Below are 25,201 nucleotides of genomic sequence, written 5' to 3' on the forward strand. Positions count from 1 at the left end.
ACCAACCAGTTAACGGCAGTATCACTGGACTGCACTTATGCAGCAGAATCACTGGACATTAACGACAGTACCACTGGACTGGACTGATGCAGCAGTACCACTGGACTGGACTGATGCAGCAGTATCACTGGACTAGACTTATGCAGCAGTGTCACTGGACTGGAATTATGCAGCAGTATCACTGGACTGGACTAATGCAGCAGTATCACTGGACTGGAATTATGCAGCAGTATCACTGGACTGGAATTATGCAGCAGTATCACTGGACTGGACTGATGCAGCAGTATCACTGGACTGGAATTATGCAGCAGTATCACTGGACTGGAATTATGCAGCAGTATCACTGGACTGCACTTACACAGCAGCACCAATGGACTTATGGCAGTACCAGGCAGCACAGGACACCAGCAATAGACAGCACAGCACACAGGACTGGACTTATGGCAGCACAGGACACCAGCACTAGTCAGCACAGCACCACAGGACACAAGCACTAGGCAGCACAGGACCACAGGACTGGACTTATGGCAGCACAGTGACAGGACACCAGCACTAGGCAGCATAGCAGCACAGGACACCACCACAGAACAGCACCAGGTCACCACCCCACATGCTTAACACCAGACCAAGAGTACCACAAACCCTTCCTCCCAGTTCCCTCTTCAATGCTGGAGTGAAGATGGCGGCGAACCACCCAGACTTTATAAACTCTGTCCAGATCTCCTGAGATCTGACACGGGATGATGACATTCTGCCTCGTTCTGAACTTTGAGTCTGGACAGGAATACCTGAGCAGTGCTCGGGACCGGGCTTGGCTGTGTCCGGATTCCCAGAATCCAAACCCGCTCATCACTACTTTATATCAATGTTTCACCATATGGACACAATGTAGATGTTTTGCTGTGCATAAGGAGAATGCCAAATATACAGTATACTGGAAGAAAATATCCATAACTAGACCTCTGCAGTATACATCTATAAATCAAAGTGTGTTGGTTGGTTACAGGTAGCTGAACTGTAAATGTAACTTGCATACCTACTAGGAATTTGCACCCAATTGCAATGTCACGTGAATGAATGTTATTTCTAAATACTTTGGTAGTCTTGAAGAGATTGTGTCTGTTCTTCAGAATGGTCAGTGCCAGATGTTGATAAATATGGAGTGTCTCCAAGGTAAGAAAGATTGGAAATATTTATTCATGTTGCCATAATTTATTTTAAAGAAGTGAAATCACACAAATATATTTGCTAAGGATGAATAGGAGGTAACCTGGGACACAGTGCACCAAACTAGTCTTCTCAGGTCATCTTGGCCCTGCTATGCAATGTGAATCCTGCCATCAGCCACCTGGAATGCCCACTTTACTCAGGAAGTGTACTAGATTATCAAGGTAGAAAATCTGCTGTCCTGAAGGCACAAGCAAGGTACAAGACACAAGGAGTCCAAGACCTGGAGGCTGGAGTCAGGAACTAAGCTTAGTGAGCAATTTTGCTCAAAGCAAAGCAAAAGCAGTGTTTTTATCCCCCTTGTCATGCTGATTGGTGACCTGATTCATGCACATACTGCAAGGACAACGGTTGGGGGATACAAATTTGGCAGGCTATCGGTGACAGGAATAAGGGAATTCACATTGGTGGGATAACAGCTGCACAGAGTGTCATGGCAGCATATAGCACCATATATGGCAGGAAGTCCGCAAGACACATGCCTGGAGATACAGGAAGCAATGGTAACAGATACAGCAGCACCAGATCTGTTCTTAAAAAGATCCAGACAAATGCTGGGTAAAAGTTGCATATTGAACAGGTAAATGGCTACAAAATATACAGAGATTCCTGACATGGATGACCTTGAAGTTGGTAAGAACAGTAGGGAAGAGCAGTGAGTCTGGGGAAGCAAAGGTCTGGAGCTATTAAGTATTGCATAGAATAATCACATAGAGATAGATCAGAAATCATGTATCTGCTTTGTCTTTTGCGGAAATGTTTGGGAAAATAAAATTATAATTGAGAAGTCTGGGCATACAAATTCCTTTATCTCTGGCAGAAAAGTTTTTTCTTTCACTGGTTCATGGTGATAAGGAAGGATTCTACAACTTGTTTATTCAATTATCTAAACTTTTATTTTTTTAATTATACTTATGATACTTCATTTTACTCTTTTTAATGGAAACAGTCCTGAGGGTCATTTATTAATTATATTTGCTAGTGAACTAAATGAGTACCAAGGCAGATCACTTCGAAGACGGAACCAAGCCAAAGGCTTATAAAATGTTTTGCATGGAAATTGGTTTGCAGCAACTGTGGGGAATCTGGCATCCTAATCTTAGTTTACTTTGCCAACAATACCCACTGTTAAACTATCTACAACCGCAACATCTAGAATGCTGCAAAGCAGTGCCCAAACACTTCAGGGAGAACGAGCAAATTTGGTTGTGTGTCCCTTTTGGCTACAGTACACTAAAGTAGATATACAAATACAGACATATTTTATTTCATAATAGGCCTAACACAGGTTATAATAGTGAGTAGCACTGTACATTACTTTCCTCTGTGACTCTCAAAATATGTGTGGATTGTGGATTTGTTTGTGTTTTTTTCTGGGTGGTGAATGGAGCTGCGAGTGGGTGTTATCCTGCGTCCATTCTGAATTACTGTACAACGTAAAAAATAAAGCTGCCCATATTTTTTATAACCATTGCTATGTGGGGGTCCCGTGACTCTTGCTGGTTCTGTGATTAGAGGATGAAGGTTTTGTCTTTAAACTGTAGTAGCAGAGAACTGAACAGAAACATTAGATTAGCATTTGAAATCACTTAGCCAGATGTACTAAGCTTGAAAAGCAATAATAAAAAAAAATGGAGAATGATAAACAACCAGCCAGTCAGCTCCTAGCTGCCATGTTGCGGGTTGGGTTTGATATTTAGGAGCTGATAGGTTGGTGGTTTCTCACTTTCAATTTTATAAGCTTTCAAGACTTAGTACATCTCACTCCCAGTACAGTACTGTGAATTATGGTGAGGAGTTGCACCTTTGCTGAAACCAAAATGAGGGACTATATGTGTACCTTTTCAATGTAAGATTTATTTATATTGTCTGCTCCACATTAAGATGGAAGCTCATTTTTACTCCAGCCAATTTGTTATACTGTTACTGTTTTATTGTGGTCTTATGCCATTAAATTACAATTTTGTGTTTTAAAGGATAAGAGATAACTGCTAAGTATTATTAACATTATTTATAACTTTCTGGATGTAGCACAGAAAAGTAGAAGTATAAACATTGCTTAAAGTTTTCAAGGTTATCTGTTCTTATGTATGTAAGTCACCCTGTGGAAATTTGGCAAGCAGTGGATTGTAATGAGATTGCTTTCCAAGCATCTTTGTCTGATGTCTCTTGACCTGCTGTATAGTACAAACAGTCAGAAACAGATACCATGATGAATAGGCACTACATTTCAGCCTGTCAATAAGAATTAGGGCTTGTTTACATTGTTGTTGAAGACCAACACCTGATATAAGTGTTTAAAACATGTACTTCCATTTAGCATAGTGTACTGTCTTTAATGGCCATTCTAATAATATACCATTGTTGTTTGCAAGCTGAGCAAGTCATTCTGAAATGAACACAACATGCATTATAAGCTACTCATAAAGTATCTGCAGAGCCCTAGGAATAGGCTAACTACCCAAAGGTTTAGGGCATTTGGTTTGCAACAAAAATTCACCCAGTGGTTTTCAGAATTATTGTATTCAGACAGACAGACAGACGTGCTTCAGGGGCTTTGCTTTATACTATATAAGTATATATATATATATATAGAGAGAGAGAGAGAGAGAGAGAGAGAGAGAGAGAGAGAGAGAGAGAGAGAGAGAGATTCTCAAAAGGAAAAATGCTGTAAAAACCCTGTTATCTGGGTTTTTACCGCATTGTGGGATTCTCTAAAAAAAAAAACGCCGGGTTAGCCCAACGGAAGGTATCGCCAGCAAAAGCGGGGAGGAGGGAGCCACTGGGACCCGCGGACTGACCGCAAAGGACAGCTCTTAACGGAAGAGCTATCCTTTGCCATAATTATCGCATATGTTAAAGCATATGTGATAATTATGTCAGCGAAGTACGACGAAGGGCGTCGGAGGGGTGCTGCGGATGTTAGAACATCCCGCCCACAGAGAGAGAGAGAGAGAGAGAGTGAGAGAGAGAGAGAGAGAGATTTGAGCTGCACTCTAAGTTTTGAAGAAATAAATACATTTATGCAAGTGCTGAAATCTACGTTTCGGTTTATTTTTATGGTTAAATATAAACCAAAACGTAGATTTCTGCACTTGCATAAGTGTATTTATTTCTTCAAAACCCTTGAGTGCTGCTCAGATATCTTAATATCTACACCCTCCGGAGAGGGCATCGGGATATTAACCTATCTACACACTGTTAGTGCCAGAGGCAATCAACTATGTGATATATATATATATATATATATATATATATATATATATATATATATATATACGGTATATAGATATATCTCTACGAAGGAATTAAAGTTCCGAAACGGTTAGCACTAGCTGATCACGGTCTCAGCTCATCATTGTATGTATGAAGTCCCTGTTTGAGTGCCGCCAGCACCATGTACCTATCTGCATACTTCCTTTTGGAGGGTACCAGGGCTGCTGTTATTAAACCTTTGGAGTGTGTGTATATATATATATATATATATATATATATATATATATATATATATATATATAGGAGAATGGTGGGGCGGCACTCCAACAAATTAGCTGTGTCTCAGTCTGAATAAAGCGGTGCCCTCCGTAAAGAAACCTGAGAGGACCTCAGGGCATTTACACATTACAAGTCGAGTGCCGCTGCCACACAGCCATATATATATATATATATATATATATATATATACACACACACACATAGTACATATATAAAATAGAAGTCATCAAGCCTAACATCTGTATGTTTTAACCTGAGGAACAGGGTATGAGGACACGTGTATTGCAAAATATGTCCCTTTCTCATTAACAATATATACTTGTGTCTTGCATTGCTGTTTAAAGGTGTCAACACTTTATAAATAAAGCACTGTACAATAATAATGCTTAACTAATGTCTCTCATCTGTCATGTTTACATACAACGTCAGTGGCAAAGGTGACAGAATCAAATTAGTTCAAAGAACAAAGCACTTCTTAAATGACTAGCACAATGATAAAGTCTTTTTCTGATGTACTATGATGTTCAGAAATGTTAATTCATGGAGACAGATTCCTTTTATACACAGTCACAATGATTCATTAATTATTTTCACCACTAGATCATTCAGTCATATTAAGCTGAAGCAACGTTCTGTTCATATGTCACATCTGAGCTAGCAAGGATGTTTTGTGAAGAGCTGCATGTATATATATATGCTAATTTATTTATGCATCAATACGAGTCTAAACACATTTTTGACAACAGGACATATGCCGGGGATATAGCCATGTATGTCAGATTTATTGATGACATCTTTTTTGTGTGGACCGGGGGGAGTGAAAGGCTTGCATGTTTCATCAATTACTTGAATAATTTGCCAGGAACCATTAAACTTACATGTGACAGTAGTTCAAATACCATCAACTTTTTGGACGTCAGGGTTGAAACGGTAGATGGTTGGTTTAAAACATCAATATATAAAAAACCGACAGATAAAAACACTGTATTATTAGCGGAGAGTTTTCACCCCCAACCCCTCAAGAGGGGACTACCGTTCTCACAGCTATTACGAACTGTACGCATAACCTCTGATATATCAAAGTTGCCTAAAGCACTTGAGGACATGGGTAAAGACTTTGTACAAAGAGGTTACGACCAGGATGAAATCAATGAGTCCATCAAGAGATGTTTAACTTTGGACCGTGACAGTTTGTTGAAGGGTGTGAAACAAGACAAAACTATTGATCGACTGATTTTTCCCACGACATGCTCGACGACCTCAGGGAGACTCAGACAAGCTATGTCCAGACACTGGCATATTTTGGCAACCGACTCGACGATGGGGAAATTCTGTCAGAGCGAACCGATGTTTGCTTTTAAAAGGAGTAGTAATTTAAAGGACTGTGTTACTACATCAGATATTTGCCCGACAGCTAAACCAACAACATGGCTATCACTTAATAATGGCGCATATCGTTGCAGTGGGTGTGCAAATTGCCAATTTATGATGACAGGTGCAAGCTTTACCAATCCCATAACGGGACAATAATACATACTCAAACATCGACTGAATTGCGACAGCAAGTACGTGGTTTATATTGTGCAATGCCCTTGTAAGTTGATTTACGTGGGCAAGACAATCCGTATGCTGAAGGAACGCATTTCAATGCACCGATCTTCAATTAAAAAAGCTTTTACCATACGTGACCAAAGCACACCACCAGTCGCAAGACACTTTTTTGAGGCCGGTCACACAATTAGAGACTTTAAATTTATGCCCGTGGACTGCATTAAACCCCTGAAGAGGGGTGGAGATAGACATCTCAAGTTACACCAAAAGGAGAGTCAATTAATATATAACTTTGAATCAATGACCCCAAAGGGTTTAAATGAAGAGCTCAATATGAATATATTCTTATAGTGTGTGCCATTTTTGGATATTATTTTTTCAATAGGTGGTTTGTTTGTTTGGTAATTGTTATTGATATATGTCTTCTCGGTTATCTTATGAGGTAATGACTATTCAAAAATACTTTTTGATACTGGTTCACTGATTGCTGTTTCTCGCTCATCCAGATAGTCAGTCTGGGTGTCTTGTTATTCATTGTCATTTGTATTATATGTCTTATACACAGATAGGAATGGGGGGACCGCTACTCGATCCAAATGGTTACTCTGATTGCTGTGATGCCACTAATTAGTTGTTAGAAGGTGTGTACACACACAGATGCCCGTTTTTTGTTATAAAAGGATCTTTGCCGGTTTCCAGGGCAACCTGTAAACATTGATGGCTGCACTATGATCGAGCGTCCCGGTGGGCGTGACAGGGGAGCCTGACGCCAGCGGGTGACGCTCTCTAGTTGCTGTGCCCGATTCGCCGAAGACGCTAACCGGAAGTGACGAGTGCGTTCCACTGGTCACTTCCGCGTGAAGCTCCGGCGGTGGGCGGAAGCCCAGGGTGCATAGCACCGTCAGTATTCAAACAGGGAGACCTTGGTTACTATAGGGACGCTGCCCGGAAGTGACGGGTGCGTTCCACCGGGCACTTCCGCTGCCGGGACCTGTAACTAATAACGGAAGTAACTGCAGATAGACGGAGCTGATACACAATAGAGTACAAGTGGCGGGGATCGCAGGTGTAACCAATTTGGGTAAGTGTGGCGGGAACCCTATCCCTATATATATCCAGTGCATATCTGTCATCTTTGTGCCCATGAGGAAGGTGTACCCACACCGAAACAGCTGTCGGGCCAAATGGGGCTTATCAACATAGGGCTGCCCCTTGTTTGCAGAAAATGATAAGTACAAGCTCTGAATTGCTTTTTCTGTTACTGCATTGAAATGCATTGTTTTTTGGATTGACTACCCTTTCAATACAAATGGATGTTTAACTGGTGGTGTGCTGGTCTCTCATTCCTGGATGCTTCTTGTTGATAGGATCAGTGCTGTATAATTTTTATGGGACACAGCACCCATAAATTTAACTGTGAAGTGTGCGGCTCTTCTGGAGATGGATATATGAAATACAACGTATGTGGATCCTGCACCTAATCTTTATATCACAATAGTGATCAAATTGGAAAGAAATATACATGCTTTTTTATATGTTTATTGTTGTTTGTTGTAAGTGTGTATAAGATATGGATCTGGATGCCAATGACCTGGCTGGCACCAAGAGGTTTCTTGACAAAGATGTCAATAAGATCTTATTTGCAAATACTGATAGCTTACAATTTGATTTGGACACGCCTACAGAGATCTTTGCTGACTTGCTTAAAATGAAAAAGAGACTGGTAGAATTAAACCTGCATGGACTGACGCTTTCGCAGTACCATAGAGAGAAAATAATTCCGCGAGGGTTTCGCATTAAAAACCAACCCACATTGGGCAGAAGCAGCAAAGATTTCTGCAGGCAGTGGTGTCACATACTTAATCAATGTAGCTTTGATCTTATGGTGCTTGTAGTCCAACAAGTCAACCTAGACATTTCTATTCTGGAGAAGGAAATAGCGGACTGTGAGAGAGCTGGGTTAGAGTCCTTGAGGAATGACACTACCAGTGAATGGCTAACTAAACTGGAAAGCAACATTAATACATTTAAAGAGGAACTACTCAGTTTCAAAAAAATTAAATATAAGAAAGTGAGAGAAGATTATAAAGAACTTAGGGTTTATCCATGGATCTTCTTTCAGGGCAACACCCGAGGATGGAAACCCAGAACAGGGGGTAGGCGTAGATTTGCTAAACCTTACACAGATATAGAATCCCAAACTTCTGATTCAGACCAGGCATCCTCTAGTACAGGTAGATCTTTTTTAAAAGAGGGTGGGAAAAACAAGGTCAAAAACAAAAAAGGCCCTGTAGACGTGGAGGGAGGAAGAATGGAAACAGAGCCAAGAAGCACACGATGGAGGAAATAACTGTCTTCAACCTTTCAGAACATGAGTTATCTATGGCTGAAAGGGGTGTGCTTTCTAAGGGGCTTTCATTCGTCCAAACCCACCAACAAAGTGCCTTTCAATGTGAGGTGGAGTTACATAAATTCCACCGAACATTGAAATTAAAAGATTTCTTTTCAAGACAACCCCCCAATACTGCCGTACAACATCAATTTAAGAAAAAAAGTGATTTCGACCCACCTTGCACCAACCCCTCCATTGCCACATTTATGCGGCTAGTCAGACAGGATATCATACCCCACATGAAAAAACAAAAAATATCATTCTCCAATACCAATAAAGAAGAAAGATTGGCAATAAAAAACCTTAAAGAGAATAATAAAATAGTGGTAAGAGCTGCAGACAAAGGGGGCGGGGTGGTGGTCTTAAATAGACAAGATTATGTTGATGAGGTCCACAGACAATTAGCGGATTCAATCTGCTACAAAGCATTGCGCTTTGACCCAACTTCCTCCTACAAAAAAGAGTGTGACACCTTGTTAAGAATGGGTCTTAGTAATGGATGGCTGGATGAGGTCACAGCGGAATTTTTAACGCAGGACCATCCAGTCACTCCATTACTATACATTCTACCTAAGATCCACAAAACCCTCCATAGACCACCAGGGAGGCCCATTATTTCCTCGCGGGGATCTCTCTGTCAAAGCATCTCCCAATATATCGATTTTTTCCTACAAAAAATTGTCATGGAAATTCCAACTATTCTTAGAGACACCACCGATTTTTTGAATCGATTAAAGGAGTTTGGTAAAATACCAGAGGGCAGCCTACTGGTCACTTGTGATATAACTAGTTTATACACAAACATCAACCATCAGGAGGGAATAGAAGCCATTAAAAAATCCATCAGTAATAACACCAAATATACAGGCCCACCCAGTGAATATTTTCTATTATTGATCGACTTTATTCTTCATAAAAATTACTTTCTTTTTGAATACTCCTTCTACTTGCAGCTCCAGGGCACGGCCATGGGGTCCAACATGGCCCCGGCCTATGCTAATTTATTTATGCATCAATACGAGTCTAAACACATTTTTGACAACAGGACATATGCCGGGGATATAGCCATGTATGTCAGATTTATTGATGACATCTTTTTTGTGTGGACCGGGGGGAGTGAAAGGCTTGCATGTTTCATCAATTACTTGAATAATTTGCCAGGAACCATTAAACTTACATGTGACAGTAGTTCAAATACCATCAACTTTTTGGACGTCAGGGTTGAAACGGTAGATGGTTGGTTTAAAACATCAATATATAAAAAAACGACAGATAAAAACACTGTATTATTAGCGGAGAGTTTTCACCCCCAACCCCTCAAGAGGGGACTACCGTTCTCACAGCTATTACGAACTGTACGCATAACCTCTGATATATCAAAGTTGCCTAAAGCACTTGAGGACATGGGTAAAGACTTTGTACAAAGAGGTTACGACCAGGATGAAATCAATGAGTCCATCAAGAGATGTTTAACTTTGGACCGTGACAGTTTGTTGAAGGGTGTGAAACAAGACAAAACTATTGATCGACTGATTTTTCCCACGACATACTCGACGACCTCAGGGAGACTCAGACAAGCTATGTCCAGACACTGGCATATTTTGGCAACCGACTCGACGATGGGGAAATTCTGTCAGAGCGAACCGATGTTTGCTTTTAAAAGGAGTAGTAATTTAAAGGACTGTGTTACTACATCAGATATTTGCCCGACAGCTAAACCAACAACATGGCTATCACTTAATAATGGCACATATCGTTGCAGTGGGTGTGCAAATTGCCAATTTATGATGACAGGTGCAAGCTTTACCAATCCCATAACGGGACAAAAATACATACTCAAACATCGACTGAATTGCGACAGCAAGTACGTGGTTTATATTGTGCAATGCCCTTGTAAGTTGATTTACGTGGGCAAGACAATCCGTATGCTGAAGGAACGCATTTCAATGCACCGATCTTCAATTAAAAAAGCTTTTACCATACGTGACCAAAGCACACCACCAGTCGCAAGACACTTTTTTGAGGCCGGTCACACAATTAGAGACTTTAAATTTATGCCCGTGGACTGCATTAAACCCCTGAAGAGGGGTGGAGATAGACATCTCAAGTTACTCCAAAAGGAGAGTCAATTAATATATAACTTTGAATCAATGACCCCAAAGGGTTTAAATGAAGAGCTCAATATGAATATATTCTTATAGTGTGTGCCATTTTTGGATATTATTTTTTCAATAGGTGGTTTGTTTGTTTGGTAATTGTTATTGATATATGTCTTCTTGGTTATCTTATGAGGTAATGACTATTCAAAAATACTTTTTGATACTGGTTCACTGATTGCTGTTTCTCGCTCATCCAGATAGTCAGTCTGGGTGTCTTGTTATTCATTGTCATTTGTATTATATGTCTTATACACAGATAGGAATGGGGGGACCGCTACTCGATCCAAATGGTTACTCTGATTGCTGTGATGCCACTAATTAGTTGATAGAAGGTGTGTACACACACAGATGCCCGTTTTTTGTTATAAAAGGATCTTTGCCGGTTTCCAGGGCAACCTGTAAACATTGATGGCTGCACTATGATCGAGCGTCCCGGTAGGCGTGACAGGGGAGCCTGACGCCAGCGGGTGACGCTCTCTAGTTGCTGTGCCCGATTCGCCGAAGACGCTAACCGGAAGTGACGAGTGCGTTCCACTGGTCACTTCCGCGTGAAGCTCCGGCGGTGGGCGGAAGCCCAGGGTGCATAGCACCGTCAGTATTCAAACAGGGAGACCTTGGTTACTATAGGGACGCTGCCCGGAAGTGACGGGTGCGTTCCACCGGGCACTTCCGCTGCCGGGACCTGTAACTAATAACGGAAGTAACTGCAGATAGACGGAGCTGATACACAATAGAGTACAAGTGGCGGGGATCGCAGGTGTAACCAATTTGGGTAAGTGTGGCGGGAACCCTATCCCTATATATATCCAGTGCATATCTGTCATCTTTGTGCCCATGAGGAAGGTGTACCCACACCGAAACAGCTGTCGGGCCAAATGGGGCTTATCAACATAGGGCTGCCCCTTGTTTGCAGAAAATGATGAGTACAAGCTCTGAATTGCTTTTTCTGTTACTGCATTGAAATGCATTGTTTTTTGGATTGACTACCCTTTCAATACAAATGGATGTTTAACTGGTGGTGTGCTGGTCTCTCATTCCTGGATGCTTCTTGTTGATAGGATCAGTGCTGTATAATTTTTATGGGACACAGCACCCATAAATTTAACTGTGAAGTGTGCGGCTCTTCTGGAGATGGATATATATATATATATATATATATATATATATATATATATATATACTGTATTAGATTTTCATTTGCTGAAATTTGTAGTAGATATTAACATCTACAGTATGATTAGGAAATGATCAGGATTCAATAACATTCGTAAAATACTGTATAAGTAATTAGTAAAACTAACTGTTTCAGGGATTGTTTCAGGGATAAGTTGAAGAGAGAATTTCTAAAATTGCTGGTCCAGCCACGATTGGCAGGCTTTTAATTGCTAATTACGCTAGCAGAGACATTAGAGAGTTATGTTTTGTGACAACCAGATGTCACTGGTATCTGGCCACTATACAATACTAGGTCACAGAGTTACCTTTAAGCTGTACAAGATCATAATAAAATGTTGCACATATATTATGCCAGAACCTTACAATGTTAAAATACCATTCAGTATTTAAATTATAGCGTCTTCCTGGTTTATTGTAACTGTATAATAGTGGGAGTGAAACTGCCACACAATGATGTAGGGAAAAGATTTATTAATGTTTGTAAGTGCAATAATAGTGGCACAAATTATTTATAGTGATAAAGAGGCTGAGCCTTTCTTGGATACGGGAAATGCTGAAAATTTCATGACATTATCTTTGCTCAGTATCTGTGAAATAACAAGGAAAAATTTGTGTCCGTGGACTTGACTGAAGTTTTTAATAGATGAGTCTGTCTTTATGAATTGATAATAGGCACCTTACTGTACTGTTCTTATTTTTTGTTCATTGCCATTTGGTCCCTATAGTTATTGATCTCCTATTGGTTAAAAGCCATAGTCTTGAATTGGAAGACGGATGTCTTATTTAACCGGTTCCAAAGGGGCAGCCATCCCCTTATCATGCATATGTTGATGTATTCTCAAAGAAACAGGAAGACTCTCTTCACCTCCATCATCCATATTCTTGTTCTTTTAACTTTCTGGGAGGTGCCAAGCTTTCTAAAGGCAGAATATATGTTCTTTCTATACTGGAAATAAGGCAATAGAGTATTATATCCAGGAGAATCTCAGTTAAGGCTTCATTTGTCCATCTAAGTCACAAATGATGTCTCACTGAGGGGCAGATTTATTAAGCTTGGAGAAGAGATAAACTGGAGATAAAGCGGAGAAAAGGTAAAAGGAGATAAAGCACCAGCCAATCAGCTGTGTTTGAAAAAGACAGTTGGGAGTTGATTGGCTGGTGCTTTATCTCCTTTTACCTTTTCTCCGCTTTATCTCCAGTTTATCTCTTCTCCAAGCTTAATAAATCTGCCCCTAAGGCTTTGTATTGATTAAGTTATGGTTAAGTATTCTTGTCCACTACACATCAGTCCTGTTCTGTTTGAACAGCTCCATGAGACAGTAATTTTTACCATTTTAATTTGAATATATGAATACCTACTCAGTGCATTATGAGTACCTAGCCATGCCCTTTTGTTTATCTAATGCTCCTGTGGTATTTCAAGACTTAATTAAAGATGTCCTTAATGAGTACAGTAGAATGGAAAATGTGCAATGGTATACCTTGATGTCCTCTTGATTTATTACCATCGCCATCACATTAAGCTGGTTCTCCAAAATCTTTGTAAACATGTTATGTCAAGTTAAAGAAATGTGGTTTTAAAGTGAATACATCATACTCAGGCTATATCATCACCCCTAAACAATTCTACATAAAGGAGATGCCTTATCACAAAGTTTATTCTTCCAGTCCAAGATGCCTCCAGTCCTTTAATACCTATTGTTTCAGTTGCTTATATTCATGACATTCTTGCTCAAGATCTTGCCTCCCATACTTTGTCTCCAGGACTTCTGTTTGTTCCTGAGAAACTCAGCGGAGCAGTATTGTCCAATTTCCATACTTGCAAAGCCTTAGGGCATCCAGGTGTCTCCAGAACTCTTGAAATATTGTCCCCTCAGTCTGGTGGCTGGAAGTTAGTTCAAGCCTGTGTTTCAAGAACATTCCTTGAGTGTCTCCTATGGGACTTTTCCTACTTCTACTGTGCCATCAAGGCCTTGGTCACATATTTCCAAGGATTTTATCATGGATCTTCTTTTGTCTTCTAAGTATAATACTATCTGGGTGGTGACATACCATATCAGTAAAATAGCTAATTTGATTCCACTGTCCAATATTCCCAGTGTTAAAGACTTGGGAACATTTTTCATCCAACATGTTTTTAGGTTTTATGGCCTAACACAAAATATAGTCTTTTTTATAGGGGAAAGGTATTTGGGAAAGCAAGTGCACAAGCGTAGGGAATCTGAAAGTAGGTAATGCGTATATTTAGATCCTCGAGTATTGGTAATAAAATGATGGAAATATGTAAATAATAAAGGTGGAGGTGCTCCCTTGAGAGTAAGATAACACAAGAAAAAAGGAAGGAAAGACTCTCTTTTTGTTGGGGCACTCTTATATAAACTTTTTTGCTGTATTGGCGTTTAGTTTATTAAAGGGTTGTATAAGTGCTGAAATGTAACTTATAATTTTATGTTTATTGAGGTGTAATTGGGGTAATTCCCAATAATTTTTTTTTTTAATAAAGCTTAACTTTTATTAATTAATTGTAAAATAGGTTTGTCTAGACATTACACACACACACATAAAGACACACAAAACATATAATATATGTACAATATTGGAGAATACCTCACCAGGTATAAACCTCTGTCCCCTTTCTTAACTAAGAGAAGGTGTACAGGGATAATTGTCAAATTGAGTCATATAGGAAAGTGTATTGATTTCTACAGCAGATATTTCTGACACTGTAAGACATATAGCAATTTTGTTATGTGTCTGGTGATACTTTGTATCCAGATTGTCTACTGGAGACTTGTATGGTACCAACACCTTTCCTGACAATTTATTTTGTTAAATATATGTGATTACTCAATTATCACATTAATTGTTTTTAGAGGTTGATCTCCACAGTTGGCAGCACAAGAGTTTAGACAATAAATACTTATAACTTTGTTGTATGCCAGAGTAATATAAATATCACATATGCTAAACAGTTATTGTCAATCAAGGTTATCAGCCTCTATGAGCCGATTGCAGGTAATTTGGCAGATCAACCTGTTGCACAATCTTTCTTAATGTCAGGAAGATTCTGAATCCAAATAAATCCTGTCAAAGTCGGATAGAGGTATCAAAACTCCAAAATGGTAAAAACACAATTTTTATCACTTATGCCCCTTTCAGACCGCACTTTAAAAACGGTATATTGCCGTTTTTTTACCGTTTTAAAACGGTAATGTGTGCGGTCTGAAAGGTGCAGGACCACTTAACCGGTTAGAAAAAAACGTTTTTTCTAACCGGTTAAAATGCAGGGTCCTACCAGTTTCAGAACCGGTATTTTAGGCTCAAAATCGGTTCTGAAACGGTATTTAGGACCCAGCCAATGAGCTGGGTCCTAAATTCAGCACAGTGAATACTTAATGAGCGCTCATTAAGTATTCACAGCACTGGAGGCCCCCCCGCGCGTGTCGACGCCCCCCGCGCGTGTCGACGCCCCCGCGCGTGTCGACGCCCCCCCCCGTGTCGACTTACCCCGTGCCGGTATCTCCGTTGTGGTTCCCGGCACTGCAGCTCAGTATGCTCGGAAAGCACTTATGAAAAAAGTGTCTTTCAGAAAATGGCTGCCCCCATACGAAAGACAGTTTTTTTAAACAGGGTTTCCTATGGGGCAGCCATTTTCTGGAAGACACTTTTTTCATAAGTGCTTTCCGAGCATACTGAGCTGCAGTGCCGGGATCCACAACGGAGGTACCGGCACGGGGTAAGTCGACACGGGGGGGGGGGGCGCCGACACGCGAGGAGGGGTGGGGGGCGCCGACACGCGCGGGGGGCGTCGACATGCGTGGGGGGCGTCGACATGCTCTCGGTCGACACGCGCGAGGGGGGGGGAGCTGCACGGAGGGGAGGGCTGAAGGCTGCACTGGCTTTGACCCTGTATTTGGAAAGTTTCCAAAAACGGGTCTGCCAGTGTCAAAAAATCGGCACTTAAACGGTAATATACCGTTTAAGTGCTGCGGTGTGAAAGGGGTTTTATCTGGCAGACCCGTTTTTGGAAACGTTTCCAAATACAGGGTCAAAGCCAGTTATGCGGTCTGAAAGCAGCATTAGGGTATAGGTGGCCTGCGAGAGTAATAATCAGGTTAATGCCAATATCAAGTTAAATAAACATTAATGATATTCGTATAGATCCGTAGTATTTAAGGAACAAATGGATATAATAAATTAACTATCAATAAAGGTATGCAGAATTAAGCCCCTCGTATATAAGGGTCAATTTTCAGGTAACCGTCACCCCTGAGTAGAGATGAGATTTTAAGGTATAGAATTAGAGTCTCCCGGTTATGTCACTCTACCCAGACTGCTGTTACTCTACGTTATATACCTGAAAGTCATTAGGGGGTCGTGGAAAAGTCGCCTTTTCATTTACTGACCTAAACCATCCACTGCCAGTTCCATCATGTGGGTATGGGCTGGTAGGTATTGTGAGCAAGCAAATCTGATTTAAGGAGATAACAGATTAGGGATAATTATTATTTATTTATTATTTATTAACAGTTTCTTATATAGCGCACACATATTACGCAGCGCTTTACAGAGAATATGTGAACATTCACATCAGTCCCTGCCCCAGTGGAGCTTACAATCTATGGCCCTTATTCTGATCTGTGCGGAAATTCCCGCATTCTTACGGAGCGGTCCGCACGCCACGGTGTTTTTCCGCATGCGGCCATCGTCCGTAGAAACGCCCACGTGTCCTCCGCATTCGGACGGACTCACTCTTTAAGAACAGGGCGTGTTTACGGACGACATACAAACCATGCGTGTGCGGGAGAAACACTCCGATTCGGCACGGTATTACAGAGTATTACAGAGTATGCTCGGGAATACCGCATCCGAACGGGAGCCAAGCGGTGCTACCGCACGTAAGCGGAGGATTTCCGCCAAACAACCCACTATGAAGTATCTTCTGCAATACATCACATGACCCACTTATTCAATTACCTACCCTCATAAAAAACAGCTTATTTGGAATTGGAATCAATTAGATTCCAATATATCCTTACAAGCATGCCTAACACATGCATAGCACACATTAACCCTTACAGCAATGTAAGTGCAATGGTTTCTATTAAAGCACTGACAAGCGGCCTATTAGTGAGTAATGAGTAAAGGAGTAGATTCTATTGGGTTCAGGTGTTAATGGTTGTAGTCATTAGGCGTACGTTCGCCTACCGCATGAACGAGTGGTGTCCGCAAAGCAATAGTACACTTGTGGACACCGCACATTTCTGCCCTTTTTGATCGCGTGCATTCGGAGTGGTTTCCGAATGTACGCCCCCCAACATAAGTGTACTCCCCCGTGTCCGCCCATGTTTCCGCCCCGTTTTGCCCACTTTGAAACTACGCCCATGTGTCATTCCGCATGACGCCCATAATACGCCCCTATTTCCCGAATGATAGCGGTGAACAGTTCTGGACGGTCTTTGTCCGAACTGGTACCGAGTCAAGGCGTGGCACATGCGCGTAGCGTTCTCCACGCATGCGCAGACGCCGTAAAGACGCAATCCGTAAGAACGCGGTAAAGTCCGCATCAATCAGAATAAGGGCCTATATTCCCTACCGCATGTACACGCACACACAGACATTCTAGGGTTAATTTTGTTGGAAGCCAATTAACCTATCTGTATATTTTTGGATTGTGGGAGGAAACTGGAGTACCCAGAGTAAACCCACGCAAGCACGGGGAGAATATACAAACTCTGCACGGTTAGAGCCATGGTGGGGATCAAACCCATGACCTCAGCGCTGTGAGGCAGTAATGCTAACCATTACACCGTCCGTGCTAATTGTAGGCTGGTATCTACTATCTCCAATGTAAGGAGGGCACCCTGATGTTACTTAGCAGATCAGGGATTGCTCCAATCCCAACTCACGGGATGAGATTTTGCAGCGAGTAAAAAAGAAAGATAGACAGGACGGTGTTACCGTTGTTCCTGTTGCGTTGCTCCAAGTTACAATTCCAGAATGAATAATTAACATATTCCATTTATTATTGTATTGAAAACTATTTATCTTTGAAAATCTATAAGCTCTGTGCAATGAAATGGTCGAACAAGCTATTATCTTACAAAGTTACATTTTGTAAGCAAGTACATGGTATCCTTGCTCTGTTGATCCTTTTCTTTTCTTCAATAGACTATATATTCTCTCTATTTAGCCATCATAATTCTCCTTGTGTCCAAGTCCTGTACAAAAGACAGAAAACTATGACCCTGTCACTTTCAACATTTGCTCACTTATGCTGCTTTCCCACTGCCTACACGGGTAAAGACCCGTTTTTTTTAAACGGGTCTTTAAACGGGTAAGAGCCATAAGACTCTTTCCCACTGCAGCTTTTAAACGGTAAATTACCGTTTAAAAGCTGTTTTTGTCACATTCACACTTACCCGTTTAAAAACCCGTTTAAGCAGTGTAAAGATAGGGGGGGGGGGGGGAGAATTTAAAAAAAAAAAACGGCGTGGGGTCCCCCCCACTGCCGTAACCAGCACCAGGCTGAAAGAGCCGGGGCTGGTAATAAAAAATCAGGAAACCCGACAAATAGGGGTTCCCTGATTTTTTACAACCAGCCCCAGGCTCCAGGTCCGGGGCTGGTTCCCAAAATACGGGGGACAAAATGACTAGGGGTCCCCCGTATTTTAAGAACCAGCCCCAGGCACAACCAGCCAGCAGGGTAATGCCACAGCCGGGGGACACTTATGATATAAGTTCCCGCGGCCAAAGCATTAACCCTACCGACCAGTCAGCCTGGCCAGGGGCCCTGGGGGAGTGGGGACCCCCCCAATAAAGGGGTCCCCCCCCTCCAGGACTTACCTGACCAGGCTGAAGCCTGGTGCTGTCCCCGGTGACCCTGGAGCGGTGGTCACCGGGCTGATGGTATTGTGTAAAAAAATAGAATAAAAACCATTGTCTTTTACTGGTGAACTATGAGTCCCAGCAAGCCTCCCCCGCAAGCTGGGACTTGGAGAACCACAAGTCCCAGCCTGCGGGGCATTAAAGGGCCCGCTGGGTCTTGTAGTTCCACAGTAAAAGAAAGAGTTAAATAAACACACTGACACACGTGAAAAATAAAAGTTTAATACATACATAACACATACATACTGATACTTACCTATCTTGAGCCCGTAGGTAGCCCTGGTCCTGATGTCCTGGTCCGTGTCGGCGTCTGTATCCAGTCGGCATCCCTGTCGGCGACGGCGTCGGCGGTCCGGAGTCCGAAGAAATCCATTTGGGAAGCTGTGGAAGGAAATCCTACTCACCTGTCCCAGCGCGACGTAGTCCAGGTAAGGGTCTTTGCAAAAAAAACAAACCGACACCCGAACCAGACCGGACTGACGGAGACACACGGTGTGTTTACATCGTGCGGCTCCGCCCCCGAATGCCGCTATTGGCCGCCTTGCGGCCTAGCGGCCAATCAGGAGCCGCTAGGCCGCAAGGCGGCCAATAGCGGCATTCGGGAGGCGGAGCCGCACGATGTAAACAAACACACGTGTGTCTCCGTCAGTCCGGTCTGGTTCGGGTGTCGGTTTGTTTTTTTTGCAAAGACCTTACCTGGACTACGTCGCGCTGGGACAGGTGAGTAGGATTTCCTTCCACAGCTTCCCAAATGGATTTCTTCGGACTCCGGACCGCCGACGCCGTCGCCGACAGGGATGCCGACTGGATACAGACGCCGACACGGACCAGGACATCAGGACCAGGGCTACCTACGGGCTCAAGATAGGTAAGTATCAGTATGTATGTGTTATGTATGTATTAAACTTTTATTTTTCACGTGTGTCAGTGTGTTTATTTAACTCTTTCTTTTACTGTGGAACTACAAGACCCAGCGGGCCCTTTAATGCCCCGCAGGCTGGGACTTGTGGTTCTCCAAGTCCCAGCTTGCGGGGGAGGCTTGCTGGGACTCATAGTTCACCAGTAAAAGACAATGGTTTTTATTCTATTTTTTACACAATACCATCAGCCCGGTGACCACCGCTCCAGGGTCACCGGGGACAGCACCAGGCTTCAGCCTGGTCAGGTAAGTCCTGGAGGGGGGGGACCCCTTTATTGGGGGGGTCCCCACTCCCCCAGGGCCCCTGGCCAGGCTGACTGGTCGGTAGGGTTAATGCTTTGGCCGCGGGAACTTATATCATAAGTGTCCCCCGGCTGTGGCATTACCCTGCTGGCTGGTTGTGCCTGGGGCTGGTTCTTAAAATACGGGGGACCCCTAGTCATTTTGTCCCCCGTATTTTGGGAACCAGCCCCGGACCTGGAGCCTGGGGCTGGTTGTAAAAAATCAGGGAACCCCTATTTGTCGGGTTTCCTGATTTTTTATTACCAGCCCCGGCTCCTTCAGCCTGGTGCTGGTTTCGGCAGTGGGGGGGGACCCCATGCCGGTTTTTTTTTTAACGGGTAAAGGGCTACCCCTTTCCCACTGCCGAAAAAACGGCTATAACACGGTAAAAACACTGCTTTTTACACGGGTAACAAAAACCGGTATTTGTTACCCGTGTAAAGCAACCTGGAGCTTTCCCACTGCAGCTCTAGCCGTTTAAAAAGGCTAAAAAAACGGCATTTACACGTGTAAAGCCTGCAGTGGGAAAGGGGTATTAATCAAAAGCAGACAGTATTAGAATGAAGTATTCTTTAACAAGAGATTCAATCTTTAATATAAGCACCATCATAGTGGTGCCAACACATATTTTAATATTAGAATAGAATGGTTTATCAATAGCTAACAACAGATTTTTTTATAAGTTTTATTATTGGCACTATACTGTATGTTTGTTTGATACTTTTGGATGTTGAGTGCATCTCTGCATAATGGATTTTTCTTAGCAAGGTCATTTTTTTACTTTATATTTCCCAGTTTCTTTGACACATTAGTGATTATAGCAACTTCGCGTAAGTCAAATATAAATTAAAATATGTAATACAGCAGGTATCAGACCAGACCAGTTTTTACTGATGTGCCTAACAAGACATTTATAACATTGGGCAGTATTCAATGACCCCCTGGTGCGAGGGGGAAATGGCATATGTGGCCGCTAAAACAGAGACTTGCGGCTAAATGCAGCGGGCTCCCAGCATTAGCCGTGAGCCTCGTTGTTTGGGGGAATCATTGCCGTCCCCTGACAGCAAGGATTCCCCCGGAACGTTGAACAGGGTGAGCGGCCAGCTTGGGGGTTAAACGGCGAGGATCGCTTGTTTTTGGCGATCGCCGACATTTTACCCCCTCACTGGCCGCAAACAATAAAATATTAAATGATCTTCCTTTTTATCTACTGTTCTTCAAAGAAGATTGTGTAGTTTATTTTTTAACTTTCAATTAAATGTTTACCATATATGTCTAAGAAAACACTTGTCTCAGAAAAAAAAAAAACTAGCAACCAGGCATGTGCCCGCAGCAGGTGAAATCATTCGATGGTCGGCAGGCAGCTGGACGAAGGCCGGGTGGGCGGCTGACATCATGTGACATCAGCCGCCCTCAATCCCATGGGAACACCCAGCGCTTTTATGGGGACGCCCATGGAGTCCGCAGCCTCCGGCCCACGCGGCTCCGTCTGAACGCCCCAGCGACTTTGCAAATCGCTGCAACGGTTCACAGTTGGGGTTTGTGTCTGTGCAGAAATGCCTATGTGCAAACCCCAACCACCGAGGCAGGGGCCAATTTCAGTTCGAGTGAACCAGAATATACATATCATATATGCAGCACCACAGTCATAGACTGTCGACTTACCTGTACATTCAGATCCATTCCCAGCAAGAAGACCACGCTGGCCCCTGTACCCGCATCTTTCCTCTGATGCTTGCACGTCCACCCAATTCAGAGCGCTCAGCCATTATCAGCCTTTCTGCTCCCTCCATCCATCCCTGGCCCGGTCTGGCTGCAGACAATGACTTGCAAGATCGTTTTTAGCTCTGCAGTGGCAGCCAGTGAGTGAATGTACACTGACTGTCACGACGCAGCAGGCCAGGTAGCGCTGCAGCAGGAGAATCCCAGAATCCGGGTGACAAGAAAAGCCTCCTGGAGGGTAGCCACCAAATCCTGGAAAATCCCAGAAATCCAGGAGAGGTGACAACCCTTGACACAATCCAGCTGCTATAAATGTTCAGTGGCCTCTCCTACTAAGGGGCTGATGTAACCCTTATTAAAAAGAACCTTTAAAACTACAGGCAGAATCGCCATAATTTCCACACAGCCTGCAGCTTGAAAGCTATTAAAAAGCCTCAAAGTCGGCTGCATGCACAGATCTGAGTGTGCCAGACCTGAGAACAGTTGCCAGCAAGAAGAGACTGGCATCTTAAGATTAGGTGGGAGAATATATTATATGCTTATAAATCTCATTTCTGTCTTCTACTGTTTATATTATGTATATAGTTTTATTACGAGATATTTAAACTTTTCCTAACAGCTGTACATGTGCCAGCCAATATTTATTAACATAAATCATGGTATAAAATACATTTTTTTTTTATTTATTTTATTTATTGCCTTGAAAACAAATTTCAGGCCTGTATAAGCGTGTTTAGTTGACTTATATTTAGTTATAAATAAGAGGAGTAGGGTTTGTGCTCAAAGTGTCCTTACTGTGTATTTTTAATGTTTTGCCTCCGGCAAGGATTTCCCATCTGATAGGTTTTAGGTTATTTTTATATCCATGTTATGGCTTGATGCAGTGAATAGGTCAGTAGGTTGTGCCAATGTAAGCTCAAAGCTATAAATGCTCATATCATGTCATTTAAAAGGGCATACATTCTAAATGCTGGAAGACAATATGCTAGAAATTATTAGTAATATAACAACATGTAATTTATTTTTTAAAGGAAACTATGGAGAAAGTGGAATGGAGGCCTTTAAAGAACTTGCAGCACAAGAAGGACTGTGCATTGCCCACACAGACAAAATCTACAGCAATGCTGGGGAGAAAAGCTTTGATCGGCTTCTCAGGAAACTTCGCGAGAGACTGCCAAAAGCGAGGGTGGTGGTTTGTTTCTGCGAGGGAATGACTGTGAGAGGGCTCCTGATGGCTATGAGGAGATTAGGTGTGGTCGGTGAATTTCTGCTTATTGGAAGGTAAGATCATTGTTTTATCAATACTTGCTTTAGGATCCTTTCAAATGATCCATAGAAGGAGATACTGTACATCAAACCGTCTAAAAAGAACATACTGTATAGAGGTGTTGTCCTTAGCAACCAATCACCTAACTACCATTTATCTAATACTTTGTATAAAATGATAACTAGACTCTTATTGGCTGATATGGTGGTGAGAATCAGAAGGACTTTTCAAGCTCTGCTATTCTTTAATGAACTCACTCCCATCTTGATTAATCCTGTGCAAGGTGGAGGACGCATGAGTGACTGCATATACTATGAATACAATCTGCCTCCTGCTTTTGTAATATTCAGTCTAATATTCAGTCTGTTCCACCACAGCTCAGATATGCTTGTATCTACCCATCATCTTTGCCATATGGTGCCTATACACTAGCCCGGTTTGGGACGATTTCACCTGATCCCGAGAAATCGGCCAAAATCGGATGTGTTTGACGTCCCCCTTGGGTTTGATGTGCTGCCTCCGAGTGGACCCCCCTCCCAGCAGTAGAGAATGTGGTCACATGTGATACATCGCATGTGAAAGGAACGCATGCAGCTCTGGGGTTGTGTATGGCCACCTTAACACTGCGCCTACTGGCGATAAACTAATCTAGATTGTTAAATTTAATCAGATTTTTTAAACAATATGAATGCTTTATTTTGAAGTATTTGCAAAGTGTGATTAACATTTGTTACTCAAACATATAAAAAAATATTATGTAATGGAATATGATGCTTTTTTCTTTTCTTTTTCCCCTGGGCCAAATGATGGTGGCAAATACTTGAATACTGGCCCTTAAAAAATACCATTCTAAAGGAGTATACACATGGGGCAATTTCAGCCCCATTTGTAAGATTTCTTAGAAATGAAGCACTGATCGCCCTGCAGTGATGGCCATGCACGGTCGCGCACATCGCTATCTCATGCAGGGAAATACAGCGCTTTCACAGTCTTTCCAGCTAGATCGCTGGGTTTTGCCTATAAACAATAGGCAAACCCTGCTCAGTGCGATTGTTCAGCACACAGCATCGCGGGGTGCATCGCTAGTGCTGCGCAATGTGCTGAGCGATGGTGCTTAAGCCGTCACACAGCACAGAGGCAGCAGTCACCTCGTGTATATCTGGTTTCATCTAAAGAACATAACTGAGCAAGATACAGTACTTCCAATATTTATTGAAGGCGGTTGTGGTACACTATCAAGCCTTTGAACATATTAGCTGTTTGCATAACAAAGTGAGTATAGAAAATTGAATTCATTTATATTTATTCCATCAACATTTAATTAATCACAAAATTATTATTTTTTTCTTACAAGAAAAACTGTTAACCAATGATATTGCAGAGCATTGCCTAAAGCCAATCCAATTCATAAAGAGTGTGCCACCACGCGTGACTGATATACACTGTTGAGGAAGAGCATTACTGGATATAACATAGAGTTTGTGCTGATCGCTTTCAACATGTTGCTAAGTATTTTATGCTGTGGAAATTATACACAAAAATGTGTCCACCATGGGAATGAATAATTCTGCACAGCAGTTGCTGCTTGTTATAGAAATCAATACCATAAAACATTGGTTTATTTTCCATAAGATAAAAACGAAAGAAATCTATGTACTATTACATACTGTTCTACATGTGGAGCAGGCTTCCATTTCCCATACTTGGTGTATTTTGGCAGCAATGTATGTTTTGTAAATATATTTTAGGGTTTACAGCTAAGTTTGTTTGGGAGACGGATTTGCATGGATAATAATCAGTGCATTTTCGATGGTACTGGCATTCTATATGTATATAGGGGGAGATGTATCAAATAGTAAAAAGCAGTGGTGGTTTTTACCTATGGCAGGTAAAATCCGCCACTGTAATAAAGCCAGATGTAGTCTGTGAGACTGCACTGGCTTCACTGTGAGTGGCAGTGACTTCCTATTGGAAGGCTGACCTGCCAGTCACCCAAGGCAGTCCCATTGGGAGGTGTTCCCTCCGTCCAGGTTGGCTCTACATGGGCTGTTGATCGGCAGCCCATAAGAACTGAAATCTGCGCATGCACAGTACGAGGATGATACTGCGCATATGCAGGACCC

The 25,201-nt window shown here is 42.2% G+C and overlaps 1 protein-coding gene across 3 annotated transcripts in view; it reads left to right on the forward strand.

The window, feature by feature from the left end:
* Window positions 1-25,201, forward strand: part of GRM1 (glutamate metabotropic receptor 1) — a 342,170-nt gene that overhangs the window by 68,330 nt on the left and 248,639 nt on the right. For all 3 annotated transcript variants that reach the window (XM_083176182.1, XM_083176181.1, XM_083176184.1), the window contains exon 3: window positions 22,843-23,092. In XM_083176182.1, coding sequence (XP_083032308.1) covers window positions 22,843-23,092 — 250 coding nt within the window. The remainder of the gene's footprint in view (window positions 1-22,842; window positions 23,093-25,201) is intronic.

The sequence above is a fragment of the Crinia signifera genome, chromosome 3 (genome assembly GCF_055691185.1).
Source record: "Crinia signifera chromosome 3, ASM5569118v1, whole genome shotgun sequence".
Lineage (NCBI taxonomy): Eukaryota > Metazoa > Chordata > Amphibia > Anura > Myobatrachidae > Crinia > Crinia signifera.